We start from the raw sequence: 14,938 nt of genomic DNA, 5'->3' as shown, positions 1-14,938 counted from the left end.
CAACAAGCCTAAGAAATGTGAATAAAATACTCCAGAGTACGTCAACCAATTGCTCAAAACTATGAAAACAAAGAAAAAACATTTAAAAGAATCCAGAGGGGAAAAAAGGATGGGAGACTCACGGGAAAACAATGCAAGCAGAGTGAAGGTGGAGCAACAGCACTGAAGTACAGAAAGGAAAGATACTCTAGGTCTAGAATTCTATACCAGAAAAAATTTCTATCACAATGTCCAGACCATCAAGAGAATCCCAGAGAATCCACAAAAAGCTACCAGAACTAATGAATGAGTTTAATAAGACTGCAGAACACAACACTGTTACACAAAATTACATTTCTATATATTAGCAATAATCAAAAATTCAAATATGAAATACTTAAGAATAAAAGTCAAAGGTATGTAACACTTAAAACTATAAACATTAGAGAAATTAAATAAGACCTAAATTGGAAACATACTGTTTATGGGTTAGAAAACTCAATATTGTTAAGTCAACACTCCCCAAATTGATCTTTTTATTCAACACAATCAAAATCTTGGCAGACTTCTGGTAGAAAATGAAGATTTCAAATCAAAATGATTTGAAAAAAGAATGTTGGTAAGCTAACATGTTCTGATTTTAAGACTTCTTATAAAGCAACACCAATCAAAGCAGTGTGAAACTGTGTGGGACAGATAAACAGAGGAGTCGAGTCACAAATAGACCCACACTTCAACAACTGATTTCAACAAAGATGCAGAGGTAATTTAGTGAAGAAAACTTTCAGGATATCGTACTGGAGCAATGAGATAACAGATGCAGAAATCTGATTCACATCTTATACTACATAAATACATATAACTCAAAATGGATTGTACACCTAAGTGCAAAACAAAGCTATAAAACTTTTGGAAGACAAAACACTTTTGTGGGGCCGGTGCTGTGGCGCAGCAGGTTAATGCCCTGGCCTGAACCGCCAGCATCCCATATGGGCGCTGGTTCTAGTCCTGGCTGCTCCTCTTCGATCCAGCTCTCTGCTATGGCCTGGGATAGCAGTGGACGATGGCCCAAGTCCTTGGGCCCCTGCACCTGTGTGGGAGACCTGGAAGAAGCTCCTGGCTTCGGATTGGCGCAGCTCTGGCTGTTGCAGCCATCTGGGGAGTGAACCAGCAGATGGAAGACCTCTCTCTCTGTCTCTACCTCTCTCTGTAACTCTGACTTTCAAATAAATAAAATTTTTTTTTTTTTTTTTTTTTTTTTTTTTTTTTTTTTGACAGGCAGAGTTAGTGAGAGAGAAAGGTCTTCCTTCCATTGCTTCACCTCCCAAATGGTCGCTACAGCTGGCATGCTGCGCCGATCCGGAGCCAGGAGCCAGGTGCTTCCTCCTGGTCTCCCAGGCAGGTGCAGGGCCCAAGCACTTGGGCCATCCTCCACTGCACTCCCGGGCCACAGCAGAGAGCTGGACTGGAAGAGGAGCAACTGGGACAGAATCCGGTGCCCCAACTGGGACTAGAACTCGGGGTACCGGTGCCACAGGTGGAGGATTAGCCTAGTGAGCCACAGTGCTGGCCTAAAATAAATCTTAAACAAAACTTTTGTGATCTTAAGAAACTAAACGTTAAGAAACCAAAATTAAACTACAACACTCAAATCACTATTGAAAACTTTTTGAAGAGCAGTTTTTTATGTCTACTTATTTTCATCTACTTGTAAGGCAAAGAGAGAGCTTCTAACAGATGGTTTGCTCTTCAGCAGCCAGGGCTAGGTCAGGCTGAAGCCACCAGGAGCCTGAAACTCTTGAGTCTCTCATGTGGGTGGCAGAGACCCAAGGACTTGAGCCATCATCTGCTGCCTCCCTGATATATGGGGATGCAAGTGTCCCAAGTGGCAGCTTACTCCACTGTTCCACAATGCCCCTGAAAGATATTCTTAACAGGATATAAGACAAGCCATTGAAAATATATGCAAATCACATACTGCTTATGATGTACATGTATAAAAAACTCGGAACTCAGTAATATGGTAATAATAAAATGAAGAAATGGACAAAGATGAACGGACACTTCACTATAAAAGACATACCAAGTAAGTGAGCATATGAAACGACGCTCAACATCTTTGAGTTAGCAGGGAAATTCAAAATACAACCATAATAAGATACCAGCACACACTATTAGAATGGCTAAAATGCTGACTCACTATACCAAGTATTGGCGAAGACTTGGAGCAACTAGAACTGGTGTTGGTGGGTGTGTAAAACACATACCTAACTTTTGATCTAGCCACTCCAATTATAGATATTTATCTGAGAAAATCCCTTTGTCCAAAAAAAGGTTTATCCATGAAAACGGATATAGCAGCTTTGTTTTCAATAGCCAAAATTTGGAAACAACCCAGTGTTCACCAATAGGTATACGGCTAAACAAGCAGTGGCATATCCACACCATGGACAGTACTCAGCAATAAAAAGGATAAACTTTAATCACATGGTACAACATGCATAAATCTAGAGTGACTAAAAGCAGACTAGCAGAAGCCAAGAACTAGGGCTAAAATGGTGAGGAAGTGGCTTTACAATGGGGTACAAGTTAACTTCATGATGCAACAGGTTTGTTCATTATCTTGACTGCAATGATATTTTTATGTGTGTACAAATGTTAGACATATAAAACTGTACTTTAAATACTTGTAGTTTATTGTATGTCAATTATAAGTTCTCAGCTGCCGCCGTGGCTCACTAGGCTAATCCTCTGCCTGCGGCGCTGGCACTCTGGGTTCTAGTCCCAGTTGCTCCTCTTCCAGTCCAGCCCAAGTGCTTGGGCCCTGCACCCGCAAAGGAGACCAGGAGGAAGCACCCAGTTCCTGGCTTCAGATCTGTGCAGTGCGCCCGATTTGGGGGGTGAACCAATGGAAGGAAGACCTTTCTCTCTCTTTCTCACTAACTCTGCCTGTTTAAAAAAAAATTTTTTTTTAAGTTCTCTTAAATGCTTGACTCTTATTTTGCAAAATAATGAGCTTGGCTAGCTGACCTTGAAAGTTCGCTCTAGGTCCAATTTTCAGGGATTTACTCCTAAATACATCAAAGGATAAATGTAGAAATGAAGAGGGGGCCAGCATCGTGGCACATGGGCTAAGCCTCCGGCTATGATGCCAGAATCTATATGGGCGCCAGTTTGAGTCCTAGCAGCTCCACCACCCATCCAGCTTCCTGGTAATGCACCTGGAAAAGCAGCACAAGATGGCCCAAGTCTTGGGCCCTGGACCCACGTTGAAGACCCAAATGGAGTTCCAGGCTCCTGGCTTTGGCCTGGCCCATCCCTGGCTGTTGCAGCGATTTCAGGAGGTAATCAGTAGATAAGAGATTATCTGTCTCTCCCTCTCTCTCTGTAACTCTGCCTTTCAAATAAATAAATCTTTAAAAGAAGAAGAAAAAAAAAAAATGAGAAAAAAGCCAGAAAAGGGGAAGTATTTGATTCTAGATTCAAGCCAGTCCCAAATTTCCTTTCAGCAAAATAAAAGTGTCAGAACTAAGTTACATTCCTACATTTAATAAACTTTAGATATAAAAATAAAAAGTTTTAACCAAGAGGAGACATGCCTTCAAATTCAAAGTAGTAAAGAATAAAATCTCATGCTCCACTATTTTTGTATTTTACAAGGCTTACTCACTTATATGATCCTATTTGATCTTTGTTCCATAAAGACAGCAGATAACTTACCATTTATCAATACACTTCTGACAAAAGCTGTGTGCACAAGGCAGGATGAGGTCAGCCCGGCCATCCATGCAGATACAGCACTCCTCCTCATCAGTCAGCTGCTTCACCCTGCAATGGGAAAGCTCAGCTGGAACAATGATATTCTTTTCCACTATGCTTTATACTTTGTTTTCGTGGCCTTAAAAAGCATTTAAAATAATCAGACTGAAATTAACATCTTTCTGTGATAGAAAATATACTATCGAGTAACTACTAAGAGGTAAATTTCATACAGACAGACTGGATAAAACAAATTCTATGATGCTAAAGAAAAGAAAAAGGGACAGAAAATGGAAATATTCAGGTCCTTTTGAATATAATTCAGCCCATCTAAATCACACTGGATTCACATAAATTAATTCAATCAATATACAATTTATTCAGATACAAAGCTCTCAGATATAATCCTTGCCATCAGGGCCAGATAATGATGTTACTGATAATGGGCATAAGTGAAAAGACAGTGTCAGGTGCTATAGGAAATACACCATAAGGCAAAAAAAACCAAAAAAACCAAAAACAAAACACAGAGGCAAGAAGCAGTCCTAACTGGCAAGTTTCCCAGTCTTTTGAGGGCAAATGAAAAGAGATGAACACTTTTACTTTCATGATTAATGTAATTGTAGTTGCAAAAGAAAAACTATTACTTAAAATTACTATTACTAGTAAATACTATCCTCAGCTTTCAAAGTACTTTTTAAGAAATCACCATGGGGCTGGCACTGTGGCGTAGTGAACAAGGCCGTGGCCTGCAGTGCCAGCATCCCATATGGGTGCTGGTTCGAGGCCTGGCTGCTCCACTTCCTATCTGGCTCTCTGCCACGGCCTACGAAAGCAGTGGAAGATGGCCCAAGTCCTTGGGCCCCTGCACCCATGTGGGAGACCCAGAAAAGGATCCCAGCTCCTGGCTTTGGATCAGCTCAGCTCCAGGCACTGAGGCCATCTGGAACCAGTAGATGGAAGACCTCTCTTTCTGTCTCTGCCTCTCTGTAACTGCCTTTCAAATAAATGAATAAACTAAAAAAATTCACCATTCTGAAGAGGGAAAAGAAAAAAATGCAAGTCAAATCCCTGTCTTCGAAGGATTAACTATGAGGCATGGGAAAGATAGACCTAAATGCTACCTACAATGATGTAAACTCACATGGCATGGCAGTAATATGGGTACAGCCCAAATCTACAAAACTACTAAAGATAAGAAGGAAACAATAACTGCAAAATACAGTTTCCTACAACATGTTATTTGGAAGCTGGTTAAGAATGGACCAGAAAATACAACTATAAATGGAGCAATAAGAGAGAAATTTCTGCTAAGCACATTCTCAATTCGTTGACACTGTCAATACAGATCTCTGCTCTCTACCCAGTCTGACAATAAGACAGGATGTCAACATGTTTGGACCCACGTAAATCTTTTTTCCAATGAGGCATTTACAGACTTAAATTATGGTCATGACGGTCAGATGGCAACAGGTGGGAACTTCCACATGCCAAAAGTGTAAGAGAGAAGGAAAAGAAAGTTTAGAGAGAACAGTAACACATTAGGCCTGAGTAAACAAACACCATCACAGAAAACCCTGGCTGACTTCATTTCCTCCTAGTCACTCAGTATGTGCAGTATGTGTACCAACTACTTGTTCGTTCCTGAATGGACTGCCAAATCCTACTGTCAGAATTTAAAAGCTGAATGCTCCAATTAGTTAGATACTTAAGAAAACCTGGAATGACTTTTTTCTATTTTAAGTGGTTTTAATTTTGTACATATTATGTCCCAACTAAAAAAATATATTGTACAATGCTTTAATATTACGGCTATTATTTTTCTCACATTCTGGTGAGATTTTGATATACATAGTTGACTTTGGAGGTAACACAGATAATATCTTAACCTGTTAAATAATTTCAACAAACTGTGAATAACTGAAAGCAGGGTATTCCATTCATATAGAAGTACATATCCATAAATTCACTTGGCTTCAGTGAAAAATAAATTCCTCATGTACTTAAAAAAAATTAAGAGACAAAATTAAAAAGTTGTTTGAAATTAGAATGTATTTCCAGAATTTTTCAATGCACTATTTTGCTCTCAAAAATCCATTAAACCTGAAAAATTTCAGAGAATGTCTGATCACACAATAAGCCCCTTATATTGGATAATTTTTAAAACAAAATATATAGTAAGTAAATACATATCTGTACTGTTAAAATAACAAATCTGTGAATGGTAAGGTAAAATCCCCCAAATAACATTAATGAAAAATACCACCAGAAAATAAATGTATTATGTCATGGTATCTATGAACATTTCTGCTCAAATTTATCAATCTATAGCATTTTCTGTAGATAATAAACACAACTATCATCACACAATTATGGAATAAATGCTAAACACTTTTAAAAAACCTGCCAAAATTAATTCAACAAAACTCTCCAATTTTTATAAATTTAAGACAACGATTTTTAGTCTTTTTTTTCTTTGCTTCCTAATTAGTGCTTTTAGCACAGGCATAGCACTGAGGGTACACAGGAAGCCCTATGCCTCAGGTGCATTTTACCTTCTGTTCTACATGTTTGTTGTTTTTGGATTTGTTTTCCAAAATCGTGCACACTCTACTTTTGCTATTTTTCAAGTTCATTTCCAAGAAAATTCAACCATAGGACTGGAGAAAGGTGGAGAACATTACATTTCCTAAACCATTTACTGTTACTTTTCCACTGATTTTTTAGAAGCTGGAATGACTTTGCTAAATTCCTTGGACCTAATTCCCTATGGAGCTTTGACTGTCTAATAGCTTTACTACAAGAGAGACATTAATTATCTTCTTTTTCATTAAATGCAAACACAGAGTGGGCAGTGGATTCCTGGAGACTGGGGTGACAGAAAACATTGTTTAGGGTTAGCCACTTTAATTTAGCACTGGAACAATGTCTGAAGCACAGAATAATCCAAAAACTGATCTGGGCCATAACATCAATTGGGACAATAATTTAAGGGTCACAATGAGCACTAGGAAAAATAGGAATAGGATTCCAACGGCTGAACACTGGAAAAGAAGTGACACAGGGTGTTTGGGCCTCATATACCTTCCCATCCAAAGACTGGCCTGACAAGATGTTACAGAGGATGCGTTTTCCTCAGGTTCTTCAGAAGTGGCACTTTGGGCCAATACACCTGCTGCTTGACTTGTGATGTCTTTATAAAGCTGAAGGAACTGGTACAAATTCATGATGCGCGATGCTTCCACAATGCCACTACTTTTGTTAATCTAAACAAAGAAAATGGGGGGGAGGGGAGGAAAGTTGACTCTCTGATTAATTTTTCCAAGAAAGAGGAAACATATTTAGTCAAACACCATAGAAAGTAAAAGTTTTCAGGGTTTGCAAAGGATCTAAGAGAAAGCAAGAGTTCTAATGAATACTACTACTACATCCATATTTGTGGGGTCCAAAAGTATTTATACAGGTTGATGTCATCTGACCTTCAAAATAAGCCTGTAAAGTATATGAGATGGTAATGGTGGTAGACCTTTAAAGAGACTTATAAAGAAAGGGTGTGGCAGAAACACCTGGCCAACTATTGAAACACCATTCTCACTTTGTAAAGCTGGAGAGTCTGATTTTGTTCGAGTATCCATCACTTTCTAATATGAGTCATTCCTGGTCAGTTTAATCCAAACCAATTCTTGGTCATTACATTCTCTAATGGACTAAAAACAACAATAACAAAAAATGGGGCGAGTGAGTGGCACAGTGCCCAAGTCACCAATGGGGATGCCCGCAGGCCCATGTGTGGGATCCACCTTCCTGCTGATGTGCATCCTGGGAGGCAGGTGATGATGGCAGAGTGCTTAGTTCCCTAGCAACTATGTGGGAGAGCCAGATGGAGTTCCTGGTTCCTGGTTTTGGCCTGGCCCAGTCATGGCTAGTGTTGACATTTTTGGAGAGCTCTGTCAGTCTGTCTGTCTCTGTCTCTCTGCCTTTCAGGTAGACTCAGAATAAACAGGGGCAGGCTTTGTGATGCTGCTGGTTTATCTCCTGCCTGGGACCTCTGCACTCCATATGGAAGTACCAGTTTGAGTCTTGGCTACTGTGCTTCCAATCCAGCTCCCTGCTGATGTGCTCCATAGGAGACAGCAGATGATCACTCAAGTACTTGGGTCCCTGCCATCTACATGGGAGACCCAGGAGTTCCTGATGCCTGGCTTTGGAATGGCCCAGCCCTGGCATTTGGGAATGAACCAGCAGATGGAGAATTCTCTCTCTCTTGCTCTGCCTTCCAAATAAAACAAAACAGACTAAAATATTTAAAAAATGAAAAATAACAAAAGAACATACCCTATTTTAAATGAAATACACACACAAAATTTTTTTAACAAGTACCAAAACCCAGTGCTCTTAGAAGAAATGTTCTCCTGAAATAATTTTTAAGGTATCACCTTGGAGCTAAACAGTGTCACTTTAGAAGTCCACAGCCACCTAAAACCCCAAAAGAGATGTGGTAGATAAGGATGAGAGTTTATTACTACTTTCCCTAAACATTAAAAAAATCAACAACTGGTGAGATTCCATTAGCTGGAAGGCAATAACAATATCAAAATTATGTTTTATAAGACCAAACTATTAACATTTACTTCCACTATATTATAGTATTAAATGTGGTTCTGATTGCCAAAATAGCTTAAGCGCAGAAAAGGAAGCCTCTCTCAGTCTCACCTTGGTACACACTACCCGTACAACCACTTTCCAAAAGGCAGAGGAATCAGATCCAGGTTGTACCTCAAAGAGAAGATGTTTCTCCTGGCCAGAAGCCACTTTAGCAGTTCTAAGGAGAGACAAGCACATCTGTTAATTTTACAAAAAGTTATATAAAACAACAGCCATAAAACCAGATTCAAGAAGTACTTTCAAATAGAGGAAATATGAAAAAAATGCACAAAGAATGATTGTAATAAGTAGATTCTAAAGACAGAGTTTTTTTTAACATAAACATTTTAATTTTCAAGGTTTGAAAGGCAATAGCTTGGTAGAATCATATTTATACATTTCTTTTGGTCACAGCTATATCTCAATTGTCTTTAAGTTCCTAACAGACATTTAGGAAAAACCAAGTCCAACAAATCAGGCACTTAAAGGAAAAGTTTAGGGGCCAGCACTAGGGTATAGAGGTTAAGCCTGCAACATCAGCATCCCGTATCAGAGCACTAGTTTGGATCCCAGTTACTCCACTTCCAATCCAGCTCCCTGCTAATGTGCCTAAAAAAGTGGCAAATGATGACTTAAATATCATCCCTGACACCCATGTAGAAGACCAGAATGGAATTCCAGGCTCCTGGCTTCAACCTGGCCCAGCCCTGGCTGTTGCAGCCATTTGGGAAGTGAACCAGTGGATGGAAGATTTCTTGTTTATGTCTCTCCCTCTTCTCTGACACTCTGCCTTTTGAATATATAAATCTTTTTTTAAAAAGATTTATTTATTTGAAACAGTTACAGAGAGAGGTAGAGACAGAGAGAGGTCCTCCATCTGCTGGCTCACCCCCCAAATGACTGTAATGGCTGGAACAGAGCTGATGCAAAGCCAGGAGTTTCTTCCGGGTCTCCCACGTGGGTGCAGGAGTCCATGCCATTCTCTGCTGCTTTCCTAGGCACGCCAGCAGGGAGCTGGATCAGAAGTGGAGAAGCCGGGGCTTGAACCAGAACCCATATGGAATGCCAGTGCTGCAGGCCAGGGCTTTAACACCTGTGCCACAGTGCCAGACCTGAATACATAATCTTAAAAAAACATTTTTAAGCTGGTTTTACTTATCCAAATTTTGATGGCTGCCTCTGAAATATATAAAGGGTGGAGAAAAATTAAAAAAAAAAAAAACAAAACCTTGTTCTTAGTTGAGTCCTTGTTTAAGCAACACAAAAATACATCTCTTTGAAAGTTTTTGTCTCAAAGATAATTGGGACTCGATCAAGTAAAACAAATGACTTGTGATACTTTAACCGTAGCTTTACTGTCCTTTCCTTGCAGAGTAATTTGAGAGCCAAAGGATTCCAACATAAAAATATAGCACTTTGAGAAGATAATCCAGTATCACATTATCAACACCACCTTAAGTTAGTTCAAAGACATTCTTATATATTGCAGTTTCATCATTGCTAACATGTCTCTCTGAACACCAGTGGGGATATCACACCCAACTAAGTGGCTTACAGCTAAATAAAAAGAGGGCATAAAAGTTAAGTAACTTGCCTTAGGAAATAAAGTCAGTGAGTGAGTTCAGCTGTGCTGTTTTCCAAGCGCTCTCTAGCTACCAAGCCACACTTCTCTGGCACTGGTCTAACTTTACAGTTTTCACAGAGCATCGCATTTGCCAAAGGCCCAAGTGTGACCCATCGGAATTGGTTTCAAGCACCAAATCCAGTCCAAAATGTCTTGTGCTAAATAAATAAAACACTCTTAATCATCACTTCTATATTATCCAGTAAGCCTAGCTTGTGGATGGCCCCACAGGAATATTTTATCCAATATCTTGGGGCCAAAAGGCACAATTTTATAGAATAGACTAGATTTGTGGGTATGTGTATATTTTTTTTCCAAGATACTAAAAGAATGGAAAATGTCATTTATCACTATTCATGTGCTGAAACTTAAACATAAAAAAGTACTCTACTCTTAGGATGCTACTAACTTCTCAATCCTATTTAACTTTTAAAAATATGGTCTCAGAAGTAATGTTTCACACATGACCATTTGGATGACTGAAAAAAAAACAAAACACTAGACTTAAGACCTGTGATGACAAAAAGATCAGACAATCCACAAATATAACTAACAAAATGTAAACTCTCCCTTCAGTGTCCCTTCCTCCTCATCTCCCAAACCAGAAACAAGCACAGGGGATATTTTAGTGTGTCTTCTTCTAATACACTGCCTATATATTTACATATAGACACACACATAGCCATATCGATTTTTCAATTAATGAAACCAACTACCTTGTTTTAAAAAAGAAATCATCTCCTAAGATAACTTTTTTCTTAATTTTTTGGAGTTAATTTTTATTTTCATTTTGAAAGGCAGAGAAGGCAAAGATTTTCCATCCACTGTTTCACTTCCCAAATTGCCTACAACAGACAGGGAGTGGACAAGCCTAAGCCAGGAACTTGGAACTCAATCTGGGTCTCACAGGTGGATGGTAGGGACCCAAGTACTTGAGCCATTTCCTGTTGCCTCCCAAGATATGTATTCGCAGGAATTCTAAGTGGGGATGAGATTCAAACTCAGGCACTCAGATGTGGAATTTGGGCACCCCAAGTGGTGGTCTTAACTGCTATGTCAGATGCCCATCCTCTTTTTCATTCTTGACTATTAACAGCAGATTTTAGCCATGTCCATTCAGGTAGTATTTCATTTTAACACAATGTGTTCCAGAGCACCAAGTATATCTCTTATCATCTAAAACAGCTAATGTAAAGCCTGTAGAGAAGGTTCCATATCTTACTCTAAGCTACAAGTAGTGAGGCTGGCACTGTGGCATAGAAGGTTAAGCCTCTGCCTACAGTGCCAGCATCCCACAGGGGCACTGCTTCAAGTTTCAGCTGCTCCATTTCTGATCCAGCTTCCTGCTAATGTGCCTGGGGATGGAGCAGCAGAGCATGGCCCCAGTTCTTGTGCTTCTGCACCCATGTGGGAGACCAGGAAGAAGCTCCTGGTTTCAGCCTGGCCCAGCCCCTGCTGCTGGGGCCATTTAGGGAGGGAACAGCAGATAAAAGCTCATGCTTCCTCTGTCTTTCTGTTTCACCTTCTCTATCTCTGCCTTTCAAATAAATACATCTTTTCTTAAATAAGCTATTAGTAGACTACAGTATTTTAAATTTATATATACTATGTTGTCCTAGACTGCTAGGTGATTTTATTTGGCCTTTCAGGAGAGATAGTGTGAGATAGTGGAAAGAGCTTCAGACTCAGAGAGCTGTGTCTGCCATTAATAAGTGGATAATCTAGGCTGTTAAAATGTCCAACCCTCAGCAGAGTTTTGCACATTGTATGTGTTCAGTGAATGCTGGCTGAATTGGATATTAAAGAGAGAAACTTTAAGTTCTCATTTGAAAGGCAAAGTTCTAATTATTTTTCCAGGAATAAAATTATATAAAGAAAAGTAGATGTGAGCAGTGCTAGGAGATTTAATAGAAAGAAGCGACATCTGCTCACTTGTCTCTAAGAGAGAAAACATGCAAAAAGGCAGTACTTAAAAAGCATAGAGGGGGCCGGCGCTGTGGTACAGCGGGTTAAAGCCCTGGCCTGAAGTGCTGGCATCCCATATGGGTGCAGGTTCAAGACCCGGCTGCTCCACTTCCTATCCAGCTCTCTGCTGCGGCCTGGGAAAGCAGTGGAAAATGGCCCCAGTCCTTGGGCCCCTGCACCCACGTGGGAGACCTGGAGGAAGCTCCCGGCTCCTGGCTTCGGACTGGTGCAGGTCTGGCTGTTGCGGCTAATTGGGGAGTGAACAATCGGACTCAAGACCTACCTCTCTCTCCCTCTCTCCTCTCTCTGTGTAACTCTTTCAAATAAATAAATAAATCTTTAAAAAATAAGAAGCACAGGAGCGTGGGGCTGGCGCTGTGGTGTAGCGGGTAAAACCACTACCTGCACTACTTCCGATGCACCTCTCTGCTATGGCTTGGGAAAGCAGAAGATGGCCCAAGCCCTTGGGCCCCTGCACCTGCATGGGAGACCCAGAAGAAACCCCTGGCTTCTGGCTTCGGATCGGCCCAGCTCCGGCCGTTGTGGCCATTTGGGGAGTGAACCAGCAGATGGAAGACCTCTTTCTCTCTGCCTCTGCCTCTCTGTGAAAATCTTTCAAGTAAAATAAATTAAAAAAATAAAAAATAAAAAACATAGGAGTCTGTGACCATTCAGGGACAGAATTCCCCGAATACAAAAATTCTTTGTATTTTAATAGCTTCTACACAGATCAGTATGCAAACTGATGAAAGAATAAATTCACAAAGAAAAGGCTAAGTTCTATTAGGTGTGCTCTTTAAGAAAATGGAGAGATTCATATTCCATCTTAGATGGAAATTTATCCAAAAGAGTTAATTAGGGATTTAAAGGTGTTGGCTAATTATGATTATAAATAAATGAAGTACCTTATTCCTCAGTGATAAAAACAATCATATATATATATATATATATTCTGATAAAATAATGGCTAAATAAACATAGAGGATATATACATTCAGGTGAACTGGCTGATGTATAGAAACCTCAGTGTCAATGTAGCGCCTTTGTCTAGAGTAGCTAATTAGCATATCTACAGCTGTTATGGACCCCTTTGTGTTTTCAAGCAAGAGTCAGTTTGTAGTCTACAAGTACACAACTGCTGAGATGGTTGGGTGCTACCGTAATCTGGAACTGCATCAATATGCCTGTGTTCTGTGTTCCAAATTCCACTTAAGTTCCTTTCATCTCTTCTGTTCTCATCCCATATTTTAAAATAGCTACACAGAAAGTCTACTTGTAACAAGCTTTCAATAAGTATTTGTTAACTCCTGCTGAAAACATTAAGTCTTACCGATTGAGACTTCTGGTTACTTCTTACACAGCCATGACATATGGGGATATATCAGGGATAAAAAATATATGTAAAAAGAGCATGCCTTACACATCATTAAGTTCAGCTACTCTCCCAAGAAATTCTTCATATGTTAATGAGCCACTTTCTCGAACCAGCGTGACGTGCTTTGCTACTTTTTCTGGTAACTTGCTAATAACCAATTGGGTTTGATCTGAAATTTGCTGTCCCATGATGAAATGACGTCTTTCAGAATCCAGAAAGAGTGTTGCTTCACATAGTTTCTGTCAAATATACATAAAAGTTACTTTTACATATCATATAAAAACAGTAATATATCCATCCTTCAAAAAAGTAAAAAAAAAAAAAACAACTTTAAAGTGAGAGTTCAGTAGACTTACATTGAGTCTAAAAGTCTATTTAAATCTATATTTTTTAGGTTGGGATCAGATGGCAGGGTAGGGAGGGAGCTTACTGCTCTAGTCTAGGGGAAGATAGTATAAAAAACAGTGGAGAGAGTGTAGTCTAAGGGAAAAAACAGCAGAGAAAACTACACATATTAGACACTGTGGACCTACATGGGGGGTGTGAATACACACAACCCAGGACCCCAGCAGCTGAGAATCTCCGCACCAGCTCTGGAGTAAGGTGAGACCAGACTGAAGCAGCCCAAGCCACTGGCAATAAAACTGCAGGAAGAGCCTGGAGGGAATCTGGCTGGGAGCCCTGTGGGGGATAGTATACCTGCCAAACTGGAGAAGAAAAAAGAGGGGCGGCACGTTTCTCTCTTCAATTACCCTGCAAAAGCATCCTGTAACAAGCTGATAGAGGGCAGGCACCATTTTGGACACATGTAACAGCTGTGCCAGCTCTTGTCCCTGCAACCAGCAACCAGAACTGACAGGGGGCTGGGTGCTCATGACTGGGAGGCTTGTGTGCCAGGTCTGTGGAAACACTGAGGATGTGTGGGAGGACTCAGGGTGTGGCTGTGACTTGGGGTAGTCACCTTATGAGGCTCCACATGCTCGGGGCTCCCCGATTGCCTGGTAAAGGTCATTGCTGTGAAACCTGAGCTTACACAGAGGACTGCACAGATCCTTTGTGAGGTTCTTGTGGCAGCGCGAATATTATACCCACTGGGACTAGCGCGCAAGCACTGGTCTCCTTTGAAGAAAGGAGGTGAGCTGAGGCTGAGTCTACGCCAACAGAACAAACCTCCCCTGTGATAAAAAAAAAAAAAAAAAAAAAAAAAAAAAAAAAAAAAAAGCAGATTTACCATGCCAAACCTGGGTGTGTCACCTCAGACGTGCCCTTCACCCTGTAGCACTGAACAGAGCTCCTTGGCCACATCCACCACACGGCTTTAGTTGTTCATTGAAAAAGTAGACACTCCACTAATCCACAGATGCATAGTTCAAAGATAAAAGGTGACCACAGGGAAAAAAGCAGAAACCAACAAGTACCTCCACAAATGCTGAATAATAAATGCGTCAATTCAAGAAACAAGAATAAGGAAGACAACATGATGCCCCAAAAGAACCCAACACTTGAATACTAGATTGTGAAGAAGATTGAAGAAATGCCAGAAATGGAATTCAAAAAATTGATTGTAGGATTACTTAGAAGTAATCACAACC

At 40.2% G+C, this 14,938-nt stretch overlaps 1 protein-coding gene across 2 annotated transcripts in view; it reads right to left on the bottom strand.

Moving 5' to 3' along the window:
• The window catches only part of RNF141 (ring finger protein 141), a 36,588-nt gene that overhangs the window by 6,353 nt on the left and 15,297 nt on the right, over positions 1 to 14,938 (bottom strand). For both annotated transcript variants that reach the window (XM_062196510.1, XM_062196509.1), the window contains exons 2-5: positions 13,392 to 13,585; positions 8,452 to 8,560; positions 6,823 to 7,004; positions 3,700 to 3,807 (exon numbers count right to left, since the gene is read on the bottom strand). In XM_062196510.1, the coding sequence (XP_062052494.1) occupies positions 3,700 to 3,807; positions 6,823 to 7,004; positions 8,452 to 8,560; positions 13,392 to 13,534 (542 nt within the window). In that variant the 5' untranslated portion in view covers positions 13,535 to 13,585. The remainder of the gene's footprint in view (positions 1 to 3,699; positions 3,808 to 6,822; positions 7,005 to 8,451; positions 8,561 to 13,391; positions 13,586 to 14,938) is intronic.

This window comes from Lepus europaeus, chromosome 7 (assembly GCF_033115175.1).
Source record: "Lepus europaeus isolate LE1 chromosome 7, mLepTim1.pri, whole genome shotgun sequence".
Lineage (NCBI taxonomy): Eukaryota > Metazoa > Chordata > Mammalia > Lagomorpha > Leporidae > Lepus > Lepus europaeus.
Note: the sequence above shows the minus strand (reverse complement) of the source record. Positions and strands in the feature narration are given on the sequence as shown.